We start from the raw sequence: 21149 nt of genomic DNA, 5'->3' as shown, positions 1-21149 counted from the left end.
CTGAGAGGCTTGCTTTACACCAGCACCGTCGATATAGCGTCTCCTCTCTTCAATTACCCTCCCTCCGCTGTCACAGAGGTAAAGCCGTTGCCATGGTCACAGTGAGCCCGGATTTAATACCTCAAACTAGTTTCTGATTGGCTTAAGCCCAGTTTCCAACAAAAGAAGAGGAGCAGAGGCCTCCAGGCTCCCTCTGCTGGGAGGAGAAAGACCAGAAAGAACACAGGAAAGGAGTGTGACAGCTTTGTGCAATGAAATTCAAGTCAAAGTTGCGGTTTTGTCAAAAATGTCCTCACAAATAAGCAGATACACAAAGGTTTAGGTGCCAGTGAATGGAGAGGAGGCGGGCCACCCTGCTGAGACGTCTCCACTGTAAGTGAAGAGGTCGTACTTGTGTATCCCTGAGGGACGTCTTCTCCTGCTGCCAGATTTCCCACAGGACACACAGGGAAATGAGCAAGCGGCGGTGCGAGCTTTAGTGAATGTGACAGATGAAACGTCTCATCGCAGGGCCTCAGCTTTCTTAGAAGGGCCGTCCTCTGGGACCTGCTGCTAATGTGGTTTCCAACTAACTCCAAAAATGTCTCAAGGAGAACTGATAGCCTACATTTCCAAAGAGAGAGGGGGGGAAAGAGAGGGGGGAGAGAGAGAGCCAGAGAGAGAGAGCCAAAGAGAGAGAGGCAGAGAGATAGATAGATAGATAGATAGATGTAGACTTGTATGCCTCCAGGCCTTTCAGCAGCTTCCTCATTCATGCTGCTTGTGCTCCTCAGCTCATTCATACATCAGAGCTCTGTGGCGCTCTACTGCCACCTACAAGCTGATGTGTGACCTGCACTCAACAACGACAACAAGTCTTCACTAATTAAACCTACGGTGGGAGAAAGAACAGGAAGGAAGCAGCTGAGCAGTGGTATAGTTTATTTATAAGAGTAAGGACATGAGGAGGATCAATGCAGTAACAATCTGACCTTGACTTGTCATTCAGGAGTCATTTCATTATCACACATTATAGAATGGACATCTTATACACAATATCTGCTCACACTTTGATTGGGCGGTCCGGTGCTGATACCTGTTGGTTCTGTGGGTTTGTGCTCGTTTGACTGTAAGCAGGTAAGAGCACTGGACTTTACAAACAAAGTGTCATCCTAACCTGTTAATATAAATAAGACTTCAGGAGGAAGACTCATGAGTGTGACGTCTTAACACAGGAGACTCTCTATATAACTCTCATTTAACTTACACACTTTAGGTTTCCTCTGTCAAAGCATCATCACATTAGAGTTCACAGACTAGAGGAGCTCTTCTATTCTATTTCAGGGATTAGAACACAACACCTTCCCCTTCATCATTCCCTTAGCTGAAGCTTTTCCCTTACAGTAGATTAAAACACCGAGGTGACGATACGCCTGAACATGAACAGTAACTATGGAGATTGTGTGTTTGTTTGTGTGATTTAACTGGACGATCACTCAGAATGCAGAGGATCAAACATTTACTGAGACGTCTGTGTTTGTGAATGAACGCACAGTAGAACCTGTGAGCTCAGGAAAGGGTTAACTTGATCCACTGACCAGCGTTACTCTGCACTCACACGTATCATCGCCTTTAACACACACACACACACACAGAAACAGTGAGGTCACGTCCCACACCTGGATCCTCTTGGATGATTGATCCTCTCTTTGATGCGATGGACTGAGCTCCACAAATTCTAGGAATAAAAGTTGGAAGTTTGAAAACCCCAAAGTAACGACTTTACAGAGCGGATCTGTGGATAGAATGGCCTTAAAGAACTCAGGAGGCCATCGTGAGCTTCATCTCAGCCTATAACGGGCACACACACACACACACACACACACAGGTCCTCTTATCTCAAGTTTGTCTGTATCAAAATATTCCAGATGAGCAGACGTTCACACACACACACACACGCACGCACACACACACGTGTTTTCAGACATTCCGTCATAGTAATAAGGCACAGAAAACACAACGACCACAGCTCAGAAATAAATCTACAGTACAAATTCTCATCAAAAGTCACGGTGGGATTATCGGTCAGATTAGGAATCAGAAAAGATTGGACAAAAACCCTCAAACTTAAAATCTAAAACGTCTCTTAAGTGCTTTTCTTAGAGCTGGAAGGTGACAGACAGAGTGATTCCACCCACTAGAAGAGGCTCCACAGTCAAATCAAAGCACCCCCCCCCCCCAAACACACACACACACCACCCCCCAAAGTGCAGCAGGACCCTGTTTGTCACACTCCTGCCACAACACACACACATTCTAATGAGACGGTGCAAACCTCCGTCACAAACTATGACAGGACTTGACTGTTCTGACGTTACATGAGCGCACAGTAGTAACACACACTCGCTCTCCCCCCAAAGCTCCTCACTCCTCCACACACACACTCACACCTTTCACCTGGTTTCCATCTGGTTAAGTCTCATGGAGCTTCACCTGGCTGAGCATGGACAGTAGGAATGGTTTCAGTAACTGTAGAGGTATAAAAAGTGCCTGGGCGCCATGCGTGATCATGATACTATAGATAGTAGAATACAGTACGTCAAAGGAATCCCTATAAATACAGAAGAGGAGATAAATAGATTTATAAAATACAACACACTCTGCTGTGTCTATGTTACAGTGTGTGTTACAACATTCAGCTATCAAGCTCCGTACAAAACAACACACACTCCAGAGGTTTATACAAATTGTGGTCAAAGTTCTTCATCTACTTTAGTTACACAACTTTATCTAAACCGATGACGTTTTAGCGTTTTGGGAGTGGACGTTCAGTTTTGTCTCTCGGCCTGTTTTACAGTCGCCCGCTCTCTTTTTGTAGAAACAGTCATAAAGTCGAGATAGAGGAAAACACACCAGCTGGCCGACCCTAAACACGCTCTGACCCCCGCCCGACCCCCGCCCGACCCCTCAGCCTCCGGTTCCTCTCCTCTCTCAGCCCTGGATCAGGAGATTAACAGTCCATCTTGGAGCACAACAGCTGTGTTTGGGCAAATCTGTGTAGAAAAACCTGCTCGGTGTAAAAAAGTAGAAAAGAACACGACATCGAGTCTGGGACCAAAGATACTGAGAAAGTGACTGTTGTTGTTGTTGTTGTTGTTGTTGTTGTAACGCCACCATCAGGCTCATTGACATTTCATTTTGTAAGTGGTGAGGGCACAAGCCACGCCCACTCAAGCTTAGCAGCCAATCAAAAAACAAGATGAAACATTGACACAGGGAAGAAAATGAGACATCTGATCTGAAATTGTAGGAGGAAATGTGAAAATTGTATTTGGAAGGGGAAAAAAAGGCCTCATCGTGTTTTGGGGGAAATGGGCGTGGCCTATAGGGACGGGCGAGGAATCCTGTGCAACATTTAGAGGAGGAAACGCTACAAAAATCAGGCCGACCGGTACTAAAATCCAAGAGTTCCTTCCTGGATCATCTCCGATATTCCCAACAAGTTTCTTGAGAATCGATTTGTGACTTTTGTGGCAATCCTGCCGCCAAACAGAGCGCTGGAGGGACAGATGGCGCCACGCCTGACGGGAGACCAGCGAGTGTTTGGCTTTACAAACGGTGACTTCAGTGGGAAACCGCAGAGCTTTGCTGAGACTTCTGATTTGCATTCTGCATGTGCGGCTCTTATTATTCACTGTGATCCCGCCGTGCTAATTGTCCGCTCTGTTATCTCGGCGCCGGCACAAAGGTTTCCCCGCCAGCACAAAGTGGCCACGCCGCCCTGAGAGCAGAGTCTCATGTACATCCTGCGCCATTAAGCAAACGCGCTCGGGGGAAAAAAAGGTGCTGCCATGGTTACTGACAGCTTCTCTCCTCTCACTCCATCGCTCGCTCGCTCTCTTTCTCTCCCCCTCTCTCTCTCTCCACCCCCAGAGTTAATCATCATCATGTGGCCCTTTTGAAGTGTAACCCTACAGTATGTGACACAGGACGTGTGTGTGAGTACAGCTGGACTGAGACCGGACCTGCTGCTGCTGCTGCTGCTGCCACACAGGATAGATGCTGTTTGAAGTGAGCCGAGATGCGACCCCCTGCTGTTCTGCTGAGGTTCAGGTCTGACTCGGGGCCTAAACAGCAAACCAGCACATCAAAAGCAACAGAGCGTGATGTTAACTATTTGATGGACTTCCTCCTCTTCCTCCCTCCTCCTCCCCACTCCCGCCTCCACAAATCCTCCCGCCCGACAACCTCAGACATGATCGACAAGTGAGGCAGTGCCCCCTCTTGTGGTAATGAGGAGGAACTGCAGCGTTGTGAGAAACACTAACCTTTGTCCCGCCTGCACACACTGACTGTGACAGCATGATGAAGAACCTTTCGGCCAAACAGCTCAGTCAGTATTCACACTTCACTACGAGGCGAAAGCTGCGATTCAGTGTTTCTTGCATTGTAATCAGATGGAACTCATCATTTAATTTAAAAAGCAGAAACAGAAAAGTGCCAAAGTGGAATTCTGCTCTTTGAGGAAACAAAACTTGAGAAAATCGAGTTTCCTTTCATTTCATCCTCCGACACGTTCAGGGGCACAGGGGGGTGGAGCCTATCACAGGGGTCATGAGGTCACACCTACGGGCGAGTCCTGTCGTGTGGAGGTGGGAGGAGACACAAGGAGAACATGCCAGAGCTCACGATGGGATTAGAACCCAAGACCTTCTTACTGCCTATAATACATGAACAGATCAAATACCCCTAAAAATACATTTAAAATTTAAAAAAATTACTTTAAAATGGGATAATAGGGTGTTTTCTCCACTCGTTACTGTCTGTGTGTGTGTGTCCCAAAAGTAAAACTCCAGGCTGTGTGGGTCAGATGTAATGTAAAACAGGTTGCTGTTCCGGTGACTGACCACCAGGGACAGCGTGGGCGGCTGACAGAGCACAAGCACATCATGTTTGAGTGCGTGGTGGAACAACAGGCTCTGTGATGGACAGAACAAAGAGCACCGGTCACCACAGCAACAAGGGGGGAGAGGGAGAGACGGAGCGAGAGAGCGATGGAGAGACAGGAAGTGAGAGTAACGGGCGCCAAGCCAAGAATCCACGTTGGCCCGTCAGCGTGTGGCGGTAATCACCACGGTTACTACACATGTAAGAACTCAGAAGGAGAAGAAAAAAACGAAGGTCCAAGCCTGGTGAGCAACGGTCACCGTGGATACGGCTCTCTGCCGTCCCTTAGGCTCTCACCAGGGCTCCTTTGAGCCGCCAGAGAGGACGAGAACACGAGACGCCAACGTGTCACGGCAGGGGTCAAGGCCAGAGGACACGCTGTGAGGCGTGTTCAGGAGCCACACGCAACCACCGTGAGCACAGACACCTGGTGTTTCACCTTCTCCTCTGATTCACCTGTGGTTTTGTTTTAGAGAGCAGAGGAACGTTGGTCTGATTGATTGAAACGGGCAAACGTCTCATTTTGTCAGATGATGTCACACACATCCCTTTACCCTCACACACACACACACACACACACACACACACACACACACACACACACACACACACACAGACTTCCTGTCCGACCCCAACAACAACAGCCAGTAGCTTTGAGTGGTAACATGTTTAACTAGCAGGTAAAGAGTGTGTGTGTATGTTCTATTATTCACAAATAAAGGAATGGGAGCGCAGTGTACGGTGGCTTGTGCTAATTATCCCCCGAGGACAGACTGGTGGCGCCATGACCCAATAAAACCAAAGCTTAGATGAAGAGTTCCCATAGAGAAAAGAGTGTTTGGCCTGCAGATGCACAGCCGGCCAGGGGGGAGGCCAGGGGGGGCCAGGGGGGGCCAGGGGGGCCCGGGCCGGGACCTGAGTCTAGGAGGCCTGCTGCTCCGGGAGGCGCTCTGTGATCCAGCCGCTCACCTCCTTCAGCGTGGACTCGGCCACTTCAGGGAGCTCGTGATGAAGACTGTGGTAGGCTCCTTCATACACCTGCAAGAGGGGAACCAGCAGACGTGTCATTTAGGATTCATGGACCAGAACACACACACACACACACACACACACACACACACACACACACACACACACACAGAGTAATTGCCATGATCACACTTGAGAGAGCAGAAGCAGCAGAGCGGCCACAATGGAAGCAAAGTGAGTCGTGACTCTATTTTGCTTCTCCTTTTCATTCACCCCTGCTCCCGTTCCCTCGTGATGAGTCCTGTGGTGTGACTGTGTGTGTGTGTGTGTGTTTGTGAACTTCCTCCTTAGCAAACACACACACTGTGAACATGTGATCTAATCTGAAGCCTTTACAATGACGATTGTCTCCTCTCTACACTGTGCACACTGAGTGAAAACAGACCCTTTTTGATCCTGTCTGAGCTCTCTGGCCCGGTTCTTCAGCTGTGTTTTTTTTCACATTGCTGGTGGAGCTTGATCTGATCTGACCAGGACAACACCTTCTTCACCTTCCTCACCTTCAAACAGATGGATCAACCCTGAGCGTCCTCACCTTCATCTTCTTGTCGGCGCTGGCAGCGTTCTCGTACATCATCCTGGAGCCTCGGATGTCGCAGAGCTTGTCGGCGTCGCCGTGCAGGAGCAGGAAGGGCCAGCTGATGGACGGGATCTCCTTCTCGATGCGCGTCGCCGCCCCCATCAGCTGTATTCCAAACGACACACGCAACCCGCCGTGGAAGTTCAGCTCGTCTGCGACGTACGCCTCCACCTGGCAGGAGAGAGAGAAGGAGCGCTGCTGTTAGAGCTGAAGGTTTGACCGTCACACTGACCTGCTCAGCTTCCGCTCCAGGTTCAGAGGTCCAGCCCAGCAGGGGGCAGCGTGGACACGGAGAGAAGAAGAAGGCGTCAGAGAACATAAAGACGAGGAGATGAGACCAATCACCTCATGAATCACTAAGAACATCAACGAGTGACATCATCTCTCTGTGAGCATTTGTGGCATTTTGTGGGAGCTGTTGTTGGCCAACACGTGGCTCCAGGTCCTCAGGTTACTGAGAAAGAGCTTCTTGCTTTTCATCTCTAAAATGGGTCAGCTGACATTGAAAGTGAAACATTTTTCTGTGTTGCTCTTCGTCTCTCCGCTGCTGTTTGCCGTGTGGAAACAGATGTTCTTCTTCTCCTTCCCTCTCTTCACAGTGGTTCTTCCTCTCACAGGACGCTGCTGTCTGTTGACTCTGGGCAGTTTGTGAAATGCCGAGTTTGGTGTGTCAACACACATGGACGAACACAAACACACAGACACAGACAGACACAGACACACACACACACACACACACACACACACACACACACACAGTCACCTTGCAAATGTGTACAAACAACACAAATGTGACTCTGGAAACTTTGTTCTCTTTGTTCTGACGGTGACACAACATCAACCTGCTTTTATAATCAAAACTGGGACAATGCAGGCCTCCTACACACACACACACACACACACACACACACACACACACACACACACACACAGAGTTAGGAAATGAGTCAAAGTCTCTATTGTGGACGTTTCCTTCAACTCGAGGTGATACAAAAATATCACACATACACACACACACACACACACACACATAAACATAAACTATAAACATGCAATCATCCATAATGACTGTAATGAAGTATTTTTACTTTGCTACTTATTTAATTTGTTATCACTGCAAATAGAACACCACACACACACACACCCACACACACACACACGTCTGTCACCTGCTTCTTATCCCGTGAGACCCATTTGGAGTCGATGGCTCCCATAGGCAGACTGGGCATTATGTGGTTTAGAACCTTCGCCACAAGAACCTGCAAACAGAAAAGAAACAAATGCTTTATTTGAATTCAGACAGACAGACAGACAGTAAGAGCGTGAGACAGACAGAGAGAGAGACAGAGAGAGAGAGTGAGACAGAGAGAGTAAGAGAGAGAGAGCTCGCAGTCACACATGTTTTTAACACACATCTATACTGAAGGTGTTTTGAAGTTCATAACAAAGTTTGGTGTGTCGCAAGTCGCCCCTGACAACTTGACAAACTGACTGACTTTTGAGTTACTCCCTGCTTCCGCTGCGTACAGGGGAAGAAGAAGAGGAAGCAGATCCACGCACACACACCTGGAGTGTCTCTATGCTCTTGTGTGTGTGTCTGTGTGTGTCTGTGTGTGTGCGTGCTTTAGGACTCGTCAGTGTCTTGTGTTTATGAGTGATCCACTCAGACTGGAGTGGCTCTTAGACTGATTCCTGCCCTTGAAATGCACAAATTGAAAGGCGTCTCTCCCTCTTCCCCTCTCACATTTAACAGATTTGTCTGAGGAGCATGAACTCGTTGTGCTGATCCATGTTTATGGAGGAAGAACCCTGGAGCTTCAGTCTGGAGCAGAGACTCCTGGTTCTGAGCCTTTGATGATCCCTCTCCTCATGATCTTCTAAAAGCTTAGCAGAGGATGGTTTCGATCCATCGACCTCTGGGTTATGGGCCCAGCACGCTTCCGCTGCGCCACTCTGCTATCAACTACCCCAGATGGGACTCGAACCCACAATCCCTGGCTTAGGAGGCCAGTGCCTTATCCATTGGGCCACTGGGGCTTTGATGTCCAACATGTCGACAACCTGCAGTCAAATTCATGTACAGTGGGCGCCTTCACTGCACACTCACTCTCTCTCCCTCTCTCCCTCCCTCACCCTCCCCCTCCCCCTCCCCCTCCCCCTCACCCTCCCGCCGGGCACGGGTCCAGCAGCAGGGAGCGAGGACAAGAGGAGGTAACGGTAACGCCAGCATACCTTGAATGGCGTGGCTGACTCAGGGTTCATCTGGATCATTGGTGCGATGAGAGCCACACCGGCGAAGTCGTTGGGTCTCTCACAGGCCGTGAGGATGGAGATAGCGCCACCCTGAGGACGGAGAACAGAAGACAGACGGTTCATTCGTGTGTTAGCAACAACGGGTTTGAGACCCCCGTCACATGTAAAGGTACAGAGAGAGACGAGGTTCAGCTGGATAAAGGTAAAGAGTCTATAAGCAGAGAAACCTCCAAGACCACTGCATGTCTTCTTCTCTGGCGTTGGTCCTGGCAGCAGCGGCTCGGTGAGCGGTCCTGAAAGCAGGAAGCACTCGCCGCTGCGGACCCAGCGGAAAACAAACCACCCTTTGTTTACACGGGAGAGAATTCCCACCCGGGCAGCTCGACACAAACCAGAGGAAAAAGAGTGAAGGCACGAGGGCGGCAGAGGAGTGAACCCGTAACCCCCCCGGGTCAGAACATGAGGCCTGAGCACACGCTTACGTTTAGCATTGAGGCCGCAGTCCCATGATGTGCAGCGCCACTGTGGAACCCAAATCCATTTGTCACGGCCGACTTTGGCGCTCATTCAAATCTAACACGTAACGAGCGGCCGGTGTCTATGCACGCGCACGCTAGCGGGCAAAGTGAGTGTGTACGGGTGAATCTGGCCGGGGCGCTAATTAGCTTGAGCTTATGTGAACGTCCTTTGTTAGCCGCGTGAATATTCATCAGGCTGGGGCCAAGAGAAGCTTAAGACAAAACACTTCCCACCAGAAAACCTCAGCCTCTAAAGACAGACGCTCACACACACACACACACACACACACACACACACACACACTCCCCCCCCCCACACACACACCCACACCCACACACTCACACACACACCTAGAGTAAGAAAGAAAAGACCTGGTATGTTAATCTTGATAAGCTTCTTATTACACCCACACCTTCAAACACACACACACACCTCCAGTGAGAACCCAGTATGTGGATTTCACACACACACACACACACACACACACACACACACACACACAGATCGGGGCATTTCTCTTTGTGAATGCAAACCGGCCAAACTGGCAAGTCTGCTCAACCTTTTTAACTTGAAGAAGACTTTGGATTGAGGGGGATGATTGTGTGTGTGTGTGTGTGTGTGTGTGTCTCTGTGTGTGTGTGTGAGACAGAGAGTGTGAGAAAAAGCGAGAGCAAGACAGAGAACCTCTTTAAGAAGCCGATTAGAGCATTCGAGAGGCCTCCTCACTCACACACACACACACACATACGCACACACGCACACGCACACACACACGCGCACACACACACACACACACACACACACAGGGATGAATACTGGTATTGTGTGTTCTCAGTGGGCGACTTCATCTGTAAGAATCAGCCTGAGGGGCGACATGGCAGTGAACATGTAACATACTGACTGTACATGAAGCACATGGCCGCAGCATTAACATGTAGCTCAGCGTGATCCACACTTCCTGTCACACACTGACACACACACACACGCTTTGATCACGTTACTACGGAATCTTCACGCTCAGCTGTATTTGCTGTCGTGAGGAGTGAAACTGAAAGTGTGAGCACACACACACACACACACACACACACACACACACACACACACACACACACACACACACACACACACACACACACACACACACACGCAGGGCATAATATCTTAGATCAACTTGCGGGTCCTTTCAGAGGATGAGAAAGAGAAGAAGAAAAGAAAAGAGACTGAAGGTCCTCAAAGTGTGACAGGCCGTTACGTAAAACTCTGGCAGGGAGAGACGAGGAGCAACCAGCCTCAGCCAGACACTCCGACGAAGAGGAGAGCACAGAGGAAGAGTGGGAAGAGGCCCAAACCCAAGGCAGCGCCAGCATTCCCACCGGCCACAATCCACCATTGTTCCTGAATGACATCTGACAGGAATCAGAGGCAGAGCGACACCCTGCAGGTGCTGCTGCCATTGTGTTCAGGTTTCAGGTCAGCCCGTCCCAGCTGAGCACAGAAACAGGATGAGCAAACACACCGGGTCCGGTCTGGGCCGGGTTTCCTTTATTCTGGAGGAACCTTGTCTTTGTCCGTGACGCCAAAATGTCTCTGCACAACAACTTCAACCTTCTCAAAGAGGAAATCAAAGGCAGAATTAGACTAAAGGCCCTCAAAGTGTGACAGGCCATCACATAAACCAACCAGCCAGACACTCTGATGAAGAGGAGAGGGCGGAGGAAGAGTGGGAAGAGGCCCAAACCCACCGCCAGCATTCCCACTGGCTACAATCCAACATTGTTCCGGAAAGACATCTGGATAAGACGCAGAAGGTCAGGTGTTCTGCTCTATGAACCTGATTGACAGGCGGACGCTCTCTCACCATGGAGTGTCCCACGATGAAGATGGGCAGGTTGGGGTGGCGGGACTTCATCAGGTCGATGTGCTGCAGGGCGTCCCTGACGAAGATCTGGAAGTCCTTGACGACCATCCTGTCTCCTTCGCTCTGACCGTGACCGACTGGAGGAGACAAAGACACACAGGGACATGAGGGACGCTGATGAAGATGATGAAGATGATGGGACAGAGCTGAAGAACACAATGTGCCTGTAAACACACTTTGGTCTCTACCACATACAGAAACATCAAAGAAGCTCAGACAGAATAAAAACACATTTCGGAATTCTGTGAACGTTTCAGAGGAATTCAAGAGCAAGTGACTGAAACTGAGAGGGAGGAACAAAGAGAGACAACTGACAGGAGAGCACCACTGCCTGTGTGTGTGTTTGCTAGTGTGTGTGTGTGTGTGTGTGTGTGTGTGTGTTTGACAGACACAGAAACTGCAGCCTTCTGGGACTTGTTCCAGTTCAGCATTTTCCACTGAACAGAGACATTTCTCTCTCTCTCTCTCTCTCTCTCGTTCTCTCTTTCTCTCTCTCTCCCGCCCCCCCTCTCCTCTCTCGCTCTCTCTCCTCTCTCTCTCTCTCTCTCTGACCAGCCGTGGTCTGTTACTAAATACAAGAGTGTGAACACAGCGAGTGTTCACAGCAGGGGGCCAATGGAAGCAAACAAACATCTGGTAAACACACACATACACACACACACACACACACACACACACACACACACACACACACACACACACACACACACACACACACACACACACACACACACACACACACACGCTTACAGATGATTCACATGGATTATTAATGTGAACTGAAAGCTTTAACAGTTGGTTAATAATTAATACAAGAGTCCATCAGAGACATTTAAAGTTCAGATGAATTATTAGTGTGTAAATGAATCAATATGGTGATTAGTGTGTGTGTGTGTGTGTGTGACTCACCATGATCATGAGCGAACACGAGCAGAGAGAGTTCCTTCAGTCTCTGAGCGAGCTCGTCATACGGCCCACAATGCTCTGCTGCTCCATGGACCACCAACACCAGAGCCCTGAGGAGAGGAGAGGAGAGGAGAGGAGGGAAGAGAGGAGGAGAGGAGAAGAGGAGAGGAGAGGAGAGGAGAGGAGGAGAGAGGAGGGGAGAGGAGGAGAAGAGGAGGGGAGAGGAGGAGAGAGGAGGAGAAGAGGAGGGGAGAGGAGAGGAGGCGAGAGGTTAATTCAGGTATTCCCAAACACACTTGTCTCCTGTCTCTCTCTCTCTCTCTCTCTCTCTCTCTCTCTCTCTCTCTCTCTCTCTCTCTCTCTCTGATCATCAGGCTGATCGTTGCTCTGCTGCGGGAAGATACGAAGACAAAAACAAAAGAGGATGAGGATGATGAAGAGGCCTGTGTGTTCAGAGACGACAGCTCTCATCCATCTGTGCTTCCCTCCTCTTAACTCAGAGCAGACGGAGGCGGGCGGAGCCAGGAAAACTCAGCCGCCACGTTCCTGCTCTCCTTCTGAGGAGCATTCACACGGTCGACCTCAGACGGGTCAGAGAACTCAGTGATGTCATAGTGTGTGGCGTCATGTTGAACGGTGTAACCACAGTGAACATGCTGATGAGTCAGGCATGTTTAACAGCATGTTTGGATGGAAACAGACAAGAAAAATGAACGCTTGCCAAAGAGGGAGGAGCTAGAAGAGAGAGAGAGAGAGGAGGAAGAGGAAGAGGAACACAGTGACTGGCAGCGACGGCAAAACAAAGAGGAACCATCACAGAACGCCTCGGTGTGGTCACGTGAGTAAACAAGGAGCAGGAAGCAGAAGAACAAGAGCAGTTAAAAGAGCGAGACAGAGAGAGAGAGAGAGCGAGAGATAAGAGAGAGGAGGGGAGGCTGAGGAAGAGGCTGAGGAAGCAGATAAAGAGAAGCTCTTCATCAGGCTGCATTAGTGAATCCCTCTGTGCTGAGGCCAGCGACTCCTCTGCACCCGCTGGCTGCAAACAAGTGTGTGTCTATATGTGTGTGTGTGTGTCTATGTGTATGTGTGTGTGTGTGTTTCAGCTGCAGTGTGTGTGAATGAGCGTCTTTGTACCAGCACAATGTCCTGCAACACACACTGTAGATGGAGGATTAATGGGGCTAATCAGGGTGTGTGTCTGATGCAGCATGTGGTCAGATCCCCTCACACCAAGTCTCTCTGGCTGCCACACGCTCAAGACATCAACGTCCTCTCACATGAGAAGAAGAGGGCCTTCAGAGTCCAGAGAGAGGAGATGAAGCGTGTCCAGAGGCTGCTGAAGGAGAAGATCAAGCAGGGGGAGGACAGCTACAGGAAGGGGCTGGAGCAGAACAAGATGGACCTGACCAACGAGCTGAACCTGTTCTTCAATAGAGGAGTATAGAATATAGCGAGACGCCTCCTGTCCACTCCTCCCCCGGCTCCTCAACCATTGCCCCCCCCCAACCCTCCAGCCCCGCTGACTCCGCTCCCCCAACATTCCTCCCCAGCTACACCATACCTGCAGTCCTGAAGGAGGCGTGTCAGGAAGTCCGTCCTTCCTGTGGCCATCAGACTGAACAACACATCGTCAGGACAGTGGGGACCTGAGGTCTACACCCCTCTTTCTGGTGTTGCTGAGCTCAGGTGTGTGTTTCCTGCAGAGGCATGTGTATCTAACTTGGACTGGGGTCACGTCCCTGGGGTCACGTCCCTGGGGTCACGTCCCTGGGGTCACGTCCCTGGGGTCACGTCCCTGGGGTCACGTCCCTGTGCTCCTCCTGATCTGTGTCTTCAGTTAAACTGTCAACATGTCTGCGCCTCAGGGGAGCGGATGGAAATGGAAAGAAACGGCAAAATGGAAGAAGCAAGTGGCCGTCATTTCCATGGATATGACACACACACACACACACACACACACACACACACACACACACACATGCACTGGCTCCCCTGGCAGAGCAGCAGGCAGATTATCGTGGCAGCTCGCCTTGTTTGGGAAGGAAACTCACCCAGATGCCATCAGCTGAAACATCAATAACAGCCTGACCCACTTAGACAAGCACGGAGATGTGTGTGTGTGCGTGTGTGTGCGTGTGTGTGCGTGTGTGTGTGTGTGTGTGTTATTTGGAAGTGCTTACAGAGAGAGCTGTTGGCTAAAAGTGTGTGTTTGTGTGTGTTCACTGCTGCTTAGATTATCTATTGGCAGATCTATCAATGATTATTGGCGCCCCTCCCCTCCCTCCCCTCCCTCCCTCCCCCCCTCCCTCCATCCCACTCTTGCACCTTTCACCCACTTCCTGTGCCTGGTGACAGGGCTTTTCAGAAGCCTGTGACCTTTGACCCCCATGTTTCTTCCTCATCCCAATAGGAGACATTGGACCAATGGGAGCATGATTGTATGTTGGGCCGTAGCTACAAGTAGAAAATGGGTCTAAAACCAAAAACATACCCTTAAAGAGACAGTACGTCAGATTCAGACCAACGTACAGACAACTGATGAGCACACGTCTGCTATAATCTCACTTCTCTTCTTCTCTCCTCACTCTTCCTCTTCACTCAATCGCCAAGACAACCACCAATACTCCACAAACAAACTCTGCCTGTAGCTGAGCCAATCACAGCGGGCCAAGCTGACATCATCATCATCATCATTATCACGTCTTCAGCAGAGGTGATGATGATGATGATGGACAGGTTGAGCCATAAAGTAATAACATCAACATTCCATCCAAAACAATAAAAAACACAACAAATAAGGCTGGTGTGGGTTTCCCATGATGCACCTTGGCCTCCTTTCCATACAAAGAAATCTAATCTCACTCCCTCTCTGCTATGCAAATGTATAAATATGGGGCACACACACACACACACACACACACACACACACACACACACACACACACACACACACACTGATGCGTTCAGCAGAGCAGAGAGGTTAATGAAGTCGGTCTGATATTGGCTTTCTGAATGCAGATTAAGTCTGAGCCTGATTCTTCTTCATGGATCTATTAAAGCTGCAGTTAAACGCTCCTGATGGCGCCCTCAGGGCTCGCTAACCAAATGACTCATTAGCCTCAATCCTGCGGCTCATTTCAGGCTAAACGCCGTTTTACCAGCTCTGCTGTGCGTCCGGTCCTGGGAGGAAACATAAAGGAGATGTGAACGTAAGCTGCCACCTTCATCCTGCCACAGAGCGTCCTGCCACAGAGCGTCCTGCCACAGAGCGTCCTGCCACAGAGCGTACGTCATCCTGCTAACGTACAGAAGAACTCAGATTCCTGACATGTCTGCATTTTCAGCCCCGGCCTGTCAAAGCTCTTACATAAGCAGCCAAAGCTCTGGCTCTGCACCACAGAGGAGCTGGAGCTATTTAAAGCCTCCTGTGATTCTGTGCTCTACTCCCAAAAAAACATGGATTGCATGCAAGAGAAGCCGTCTGCCACAAATCTGCTCCAGAACCAGACAGGGCCCGCGTCTGAGTCCACTTTATGAGCCTTAAATCTGTTCTGGAGCACTTTAGGGAAACGAATCGTTCCTGTATGAGTGTGTGTGTGTGTGTGTGTGTGTGTGTGTGTGTGTGTGTGTGTGTGTGTGTATGTGTGTGTGTGTGTGTGTGTGTTGCTTTCACAAACTTCCATCACGGAATGCTGGGAAAAAAGGGGCTTCTGGGTGAAAAGTCACAGTCGTGTCCCTGAGCCAAGGGGCTGTTACGCAATACATAGTATGTCACATGTTGGTTGTCCCGGTGACGGTGCAGAATCACGGCCGTTTGTTTTGTTACCGAGAGGTGCCGAGGTGCTCCTTTCACCCAGTGACACACACGCACACACACGCACACAGACACACACACACACACACACACACACACACACACTAACACACAGGCACACACACACACGCACACACACACACACACACAGCATATCGGATCCAAGTTGTCTGCAATAACAGAACAAACACTCAGGTTTTGGTAAACCATGACTGAAGGTTTACAGGCAGATTAAACAGCAACTCAAGACTCATTTCTCGCAGTTAATGCGTCACTGAGCGTGTGTGTGTGTGTGCCAGTATCTTGACTCCAGATGTTTTCTAAGCAGTGCCAAAGTGTGCTCAGGGCCTCCACACGCCTGAGGCCGGCCCTGGTTCCTCTCCACATGTTTGTTGGGTTAGCGCTCCTGTCATTGCCCTTGACCAAGGCACTAGACTGCAGACGTGGAGTTGGACTGTGGCTGCTCACTGTCCCCACTGCACACACACAAGTAGGAGTGACATGTTTGGGGTCTGATCTGTCGATGCACAGCGACACGTCACACACACATGAAGCCTGTCTGAACGTCTGCACGTCTCCATCTGGGCTCAGCTGCACCTGATGTCTATTGTCAGACACACACACACACACACAGAAATGCAGACAAATCCGCTCTCTTGTGCCGCTAAAGTGAAAACCTGGATTCTGATCTGGTTGGGCCTCAAATCCTCCGGGTACAGTTGGAGAAATCCACACACAAACAGACAAACGCCAGCGGAAACACGACCTAAATAACTCTTGAGGAAATGTAAACACACAGGTTTTACGCTGACATCTGATCAACCGCAGTTCCTCATTCTTGGAACGTCGGTGACATCAAGATGAAGGAGAGAGGAAGCCACAGTTTGGTCTGGCCTGTCTCCTGGAAGTGCAGAGTAAATGATGTTGAGCCAATGTGACAGGAAGCAGAATGGGATTCCTTTTGTTTTTTTGCAAACACTAAGTAAAGACCAAACACACACAGATTTTCAGCTGTGCGGCTCGTCTCAACTCAGAATCTGAACAAACGTCCAATCGACAACACTCAGCAGCAGACCAGGAAGAGTCCAGAGCCTCCAGAGTCCAGAGCGTCCCGAGTGTCCAGAGCGCCTCGTCTGTGACCTCCGGTGACATCATTCAAACAGCAAACAGAAGCAGAAGACACCAGAGTGGAAAACTTCCAAAAGAAGTTATGATGTCATTCATGATGTCATTATAGGAGGAGGTGATGTCACTCACAGCAGCTGTGACGTCAGCGGTATCATCTGATGCGCACACACACACACGCACGCACACGCGCACACACACACACACGCACACAGTAATAAGTATATAAGTTGTGTTATAAACAGTGTCAGTGTGTAGAAGCACATAAACTTGGGTCTTGCGTCGACGGTGAACTAGTTCCTCTTCTAAATGGGGTCAGAGCCCATGATGAGTCACTGGAGCATCTGGTATTCTCCACTATGAGCAGATTAACATAATTACAGTGTTTTAACGAGCCGGGGCGACGCTCAGATTCTATTATTTGCTGGATTAGTTGGATTTGGAGCTTTTCTGAACAGATTCTCTAATACTGTTCACAAAGACTTCTTTATATGTGAAATGTGACATATTGTCTATAAGCATGAAGCTAAACGGCTGCTCCTGATTGGACAAACACAAGAGCTGAGTCCTGCTCAATGAAGGGAGAAGTTATTGCAAACTAAATGTGTAGTTCTGGATCACATGGGTCCAGGATCAGGACGGGCCCCTCAGCATCAGAGCCCTACCTGTTCTGAACTCCAGTCTGAGCTGATTTATGGATTTGTTTTAAGTTAAAGGTCAGAACGGTGATGTAGAAGGGAAGCAGAAGGAGGAGGAGGAAAGTCCCTGTGTTTGCCTGTAGGGGCCCCATGGCACTGAGTGCGCCCCTGCATGCTGCCTATAGGGAAGGAAGTGTCAACGCTCATGTGACTGAGAGGCAGAGAACCAGAGAGGCAGAGAACCAGAGAGACAGAGAACCAGAGAGACAGAGAACCAGAGAACCAGAGAACCAGAGAACCAGAGAACCAGAGAGGCAGAGAGACAGAGAACTAGAGGAGGTTAATTTGATCCACACACAGAATAAAGACAGAGGCATCCTTACTAACCACAAAACCCAATAAGGATCTATCAGGCTCCACCTTAGACACACACACACACACACACACACACACACACACACCGAGGAGGGGAGAGAGACTGACCTTGGCGGGCCGGCGGGCTCCCAGTAGCGGCAGAACAGGTGCAGTCCATCGGCGTTGACGATGTGCGGCAGCTCGGCGTAGGGGACTCCCTGCGGGCTGCGCCGCGGAGCAGCTCCCGGCTCCGGCATGGAGGACTCGGACTCGGACTCTGTAACGGAGAGCCGCAGCAGCCATAAGAGCTCATCTCTGTGGCCGTACAGGAAGAACGACAAGCCGGCGGCGAGCAAGCAGGTGGCAGCGGCTACGACGTTCATGGCGTCTGTGTATGTGTGTGTGCGCGTGCGTGTGCGTGTGTGTGTGTGTGTGAGAGAGATCGGTCGATGACGACACGCTCAGGTGAATGTGGGTTAGAATAAGACCTGATCCCGCGCGGCCATAAGAGCGCGCACACACACACACTATCTCAGGGAAACGAGTCCGAGCGTCCGCAGAGACCAGAGTGACGTCACAGAGAACATACGCTCTGTTCTCCACAAGCACACTGTGCTCCACTGTGTGTGTGTGTGTGTGTGTGTGGATCTCTCTCTCTCTCTCTCTCTCGCTCTCTCTCTCTCTATGTGTGTGTGTCCCTCTCTCCATAAACACTATCACTATTCTCTCTCTAGGTGTGTGTGTGTCTTCCTTCCATTTCTCTCTCAAGCTGTCTCCCCCCCCCCCCCCCCCCCCCCCCCCATATATGTCCCTGTCCCTCTCCCCCCTTCTGCTGTCCACAGGTCCCTTTGTCCATCTCTCTCTCTTACCTCTCTCCCTTGCTCTCTCCATCAAGCCCCTTATCCTCCTCATCCTATTTTCTCTTCCTAATTCCCCCTCTCCCTGTCTTATGTCTCTCTCTCTCTCTCTCTCTCTCTCTCTCTCTCTCCCCCCCCCCCCCCCCCCCCCCCCCCCCCCCCCCCCCCCACACCAATCATCCTAACCCAGCTGATATAATTACTGTCTCTCTTGCACAGTTTAATGCAGAATAATCAACAAATGCACACCGGCCCCTCCCCCTCTTCCTCCCCCTCTTCCTCCCCCTCTCCATCCCTCTCAGATGAAGCTCCTGTGGCATCAGGCCTATAGATTCACACAAGGTAATGGTATGTACATTGATTACAGTAAAGTGTGAGTGTGTGTGTGTGTGTGTGTGTGTGTGTGTGTGTGTGTGTGTGTGTGTGTGTGTGTGTGTGTATAAATAGCTGCCTGGCTGTTCTCCCTGAGGGGGGGTGTCGTCTTACACACACACACACACACACTAATGTATATTTCATACTGTGGATCCCTGCCAGTGAACGGTTGTGACAGGAACTTAAAGGATGAGTCGGCGATAACCAACCAGAGGTCCCAGAGCTTCTAAGGGTCCGGCTGCTCTGCCTGGACACTCTGGTCCCTTTGATAGTTTGCTTTGGACGGTGAGGTGTGCAGATGAGCCTCAGACACATTAAGGGACCGTCTGAAAGTTACACTCACATCAGTGTGGCCTGTCTGCTGGGTGGAGGTTTGATTCTCCGGACTGGAACACATGGAACATGGAACACCTGGTATTCAAAGGACTTGAACCCAACCTGACAGGATATTCAGGTTGGGTCATTGTCAGACGGCCCCTTAACATATCACCTTCTCCACTCTGTATCCACTCACGTGAATCTGCACACACACACACACACACACACACACACACACACACACACACACACACACACACACACACACACACATTCTGACAGTGGACTGGGTTAAGCTGGATCCACTCAGCTGCATGTGGCGGGATCCGACCACAACACTCACACTCACGAGGGATTTACACACACACACACTACACAAAACGGTCGTCGCATACGCGGAAACAATCCTTTCTTTAGTTTCCCTTGTGTGTGTGTGTGTGTGTGTGAGTGGAGCAGTGGGGGACTCGAACAGCCGTCCAGCGTGTTCCAAAGCCCCCACGCTGCTTGTGTTTACGTCCCGGGCGCCAGCAGGACCCTCCGATCCTCCAGCAGCAGCGGGACTCATTCAGCGATCAGCACCGTGCGGCTACAGCCAAGGAGACGAGCCGCTCATATCCATGACACACATGCAGATCATCGATTGATCGAAACATGAATACGTTCTGTGCGAATATTGCGGCAAAACGACTGATTTCTCTCCGTGTACACATGGAGGTTCTGATGCTACAGAACCTCCATGTGTCCATCAGGAGATCCTGCTGGAGCGCCGCGGCGCAGCGCAGCGCAGCGCAGCGCGGAGAGGCGCACAGGTGGATTGTGGAATATTACGGGAATGCGATGGGAATGTTAGAGGGAAAGATGGAATGATGCACCGACCTGCTGAGGAGCGTCAGCGAAGTTTCAGCTTCTTCTCGGACTCTACGGATCCACTCGCGTCTCTCCCTCTGCTTCTCTCTCTGCTTCTCTCTCTCTCTCCTTCTCTCTCTCCTTCTCTCTCTTTTTCTCTCTGATGATCTGCTCTCGTCGCCCGCCGAGAGAAGAATGCAGTCAGAGACGTTTGAGGGATAGAACACACACTCACACACCCTCTCCCTCTCTCTCTCTCTCTCTCTCTCAAACACACACACACACGCACACACACATTACACATTACACATTACACACATTTTCCCCAAGAGGCGGAGAAAGCTCTCCAGCCCGCCTCTTGTCCCCTCTGGACCCCCACCCCTCTAACACACACACACACACACACACACACACACACACACACACACACAGAAGAAGCCCATTCATCTGTCTGTGACTCAATTAAACTCATTTCATTCACTCCACTTCATTTTATCTCGTTGTGGCCTTAAAGCCCTGAAGCAGGGAATCTGATGGTTTTATATTAAAGTGTAGGTTTTCAGTTTTAAGGTCACAGCCCGATGTTTTGGTAAAATACAACAGACAAGACAAAGCTCAGATTCGGCTTGAAACTTTTCATTTAAATGTCCTTTTCTACTTTAAATAATGTAAATATGAATTACCTGTAAGA

The 21149-nt window shown here is 50.1% G+C and overlaps 1 protein-coding gene and 1 non-coding gene across 5 annotated transcripts; both read right to left on the bottom strand.

Moving 5' to 3' along the window:
* Positions 1 to 904: 904 nt before the first annotated feature.
* On the bottom strand, positions 905 to 20724 carry mgll (monoglyceride lipase). 4 transcript variants are annotated; one of them, XR_012963856.1, is made up of 8 exons: positions 18192 to 18653; positions 12135 to 12241; positions 11166 to 11302; positions 8768 to 8878; positions 7705 to 7794; positions 6491 to 6706; positions 5505 to 5964; positions 905 to 5474 (listed from the first exon to the last, which is right to left on the bottom strand). XR_012963856.1 is itself a non-coding variant. In XM_076153966.1 (8 exons), exons 2-8 carry the CDS (start codon positions 18317 to 18319, stop codon positions 5848 to 5850), a joined length of 906 nt encoding a protein of 301 aa, XP_076010081.1. In that variant the 5' UTR covers positions 18320 to 18339; positions 20489 to 20724; the 3' UTR covers positions 905 to 5847. The 4 variants fall into 4 exon arrangements, 3 of the variants coding, with proteins under 3 accessions (XP_076010081.1, XP_076010080.1, XP_076010082.1); XM_076153966.1 differs by adding an exon at positions 20489 to 20724 and having other exon boundaries at positions 905 to 5964; positions 18192 to 18339; XM_076153965.1 differs by having other exon boundaries at positions 905 to 5964.
* Positions 8500 to 8572, bottom strand: trnar-ccu (transfer RNA arginine (anticodon CCU)). The gene has a single exon. It is a non-coding gene; the product is annotated as a tRNA-Arg (tRNA).
* Positions 20725 to 21149: the final 425 nt, after the last annotated feature.

This window comes from Genypterus blacodes, unplaced genomic scaffold (genome assembly GCF_046128005.1).
Source record: "Genypterus blacodes isolate CSIRO-AG114 ecotype Tasmania unplaced genomic scaffold, CSIRO-AGI_Gbla_v1 ptg000060l_1, whole genome shotgun sequence".
NCBI lineage: Eukaryota > Metazoa > Chordata > Actinopteri > Ophidiiformes > Ophidiidae > Genypterus > Genypterus blacodes.
Note: the sequence above shows the minus strand (reverse complement) of the source record. Positions and strands in the feature narration are given on the sequence as shown.

What these genes read in the sequence shown, in the direction of transcription:
- mgll (XM_076153965.1), bottom strand. Translation starts at nt 18,445, where the DNA reads ATGAACGTCGTAGCCGCTGCCACCTGCTTGCTCGCCGCCGGCTTGTCG. An exon ending in CGTGTTCGCTCATGATCATG is followed by an intron (nt 11,303 to 12,134) that starts GTGAGTCACACA and finishes TGTCTCCTCCAG; the next exon opens with TCGGTCACGGTCAGAGCGAA. An exon ending in TCATCGTGGGACACTCCATG is followed by an intron (nt 8,879 to 11,165) that starts GTGAGAGAGCGT and finishes CTCCGTCCTCAG; the next exon opens with GGTGGCGCTATCTCCATCCT.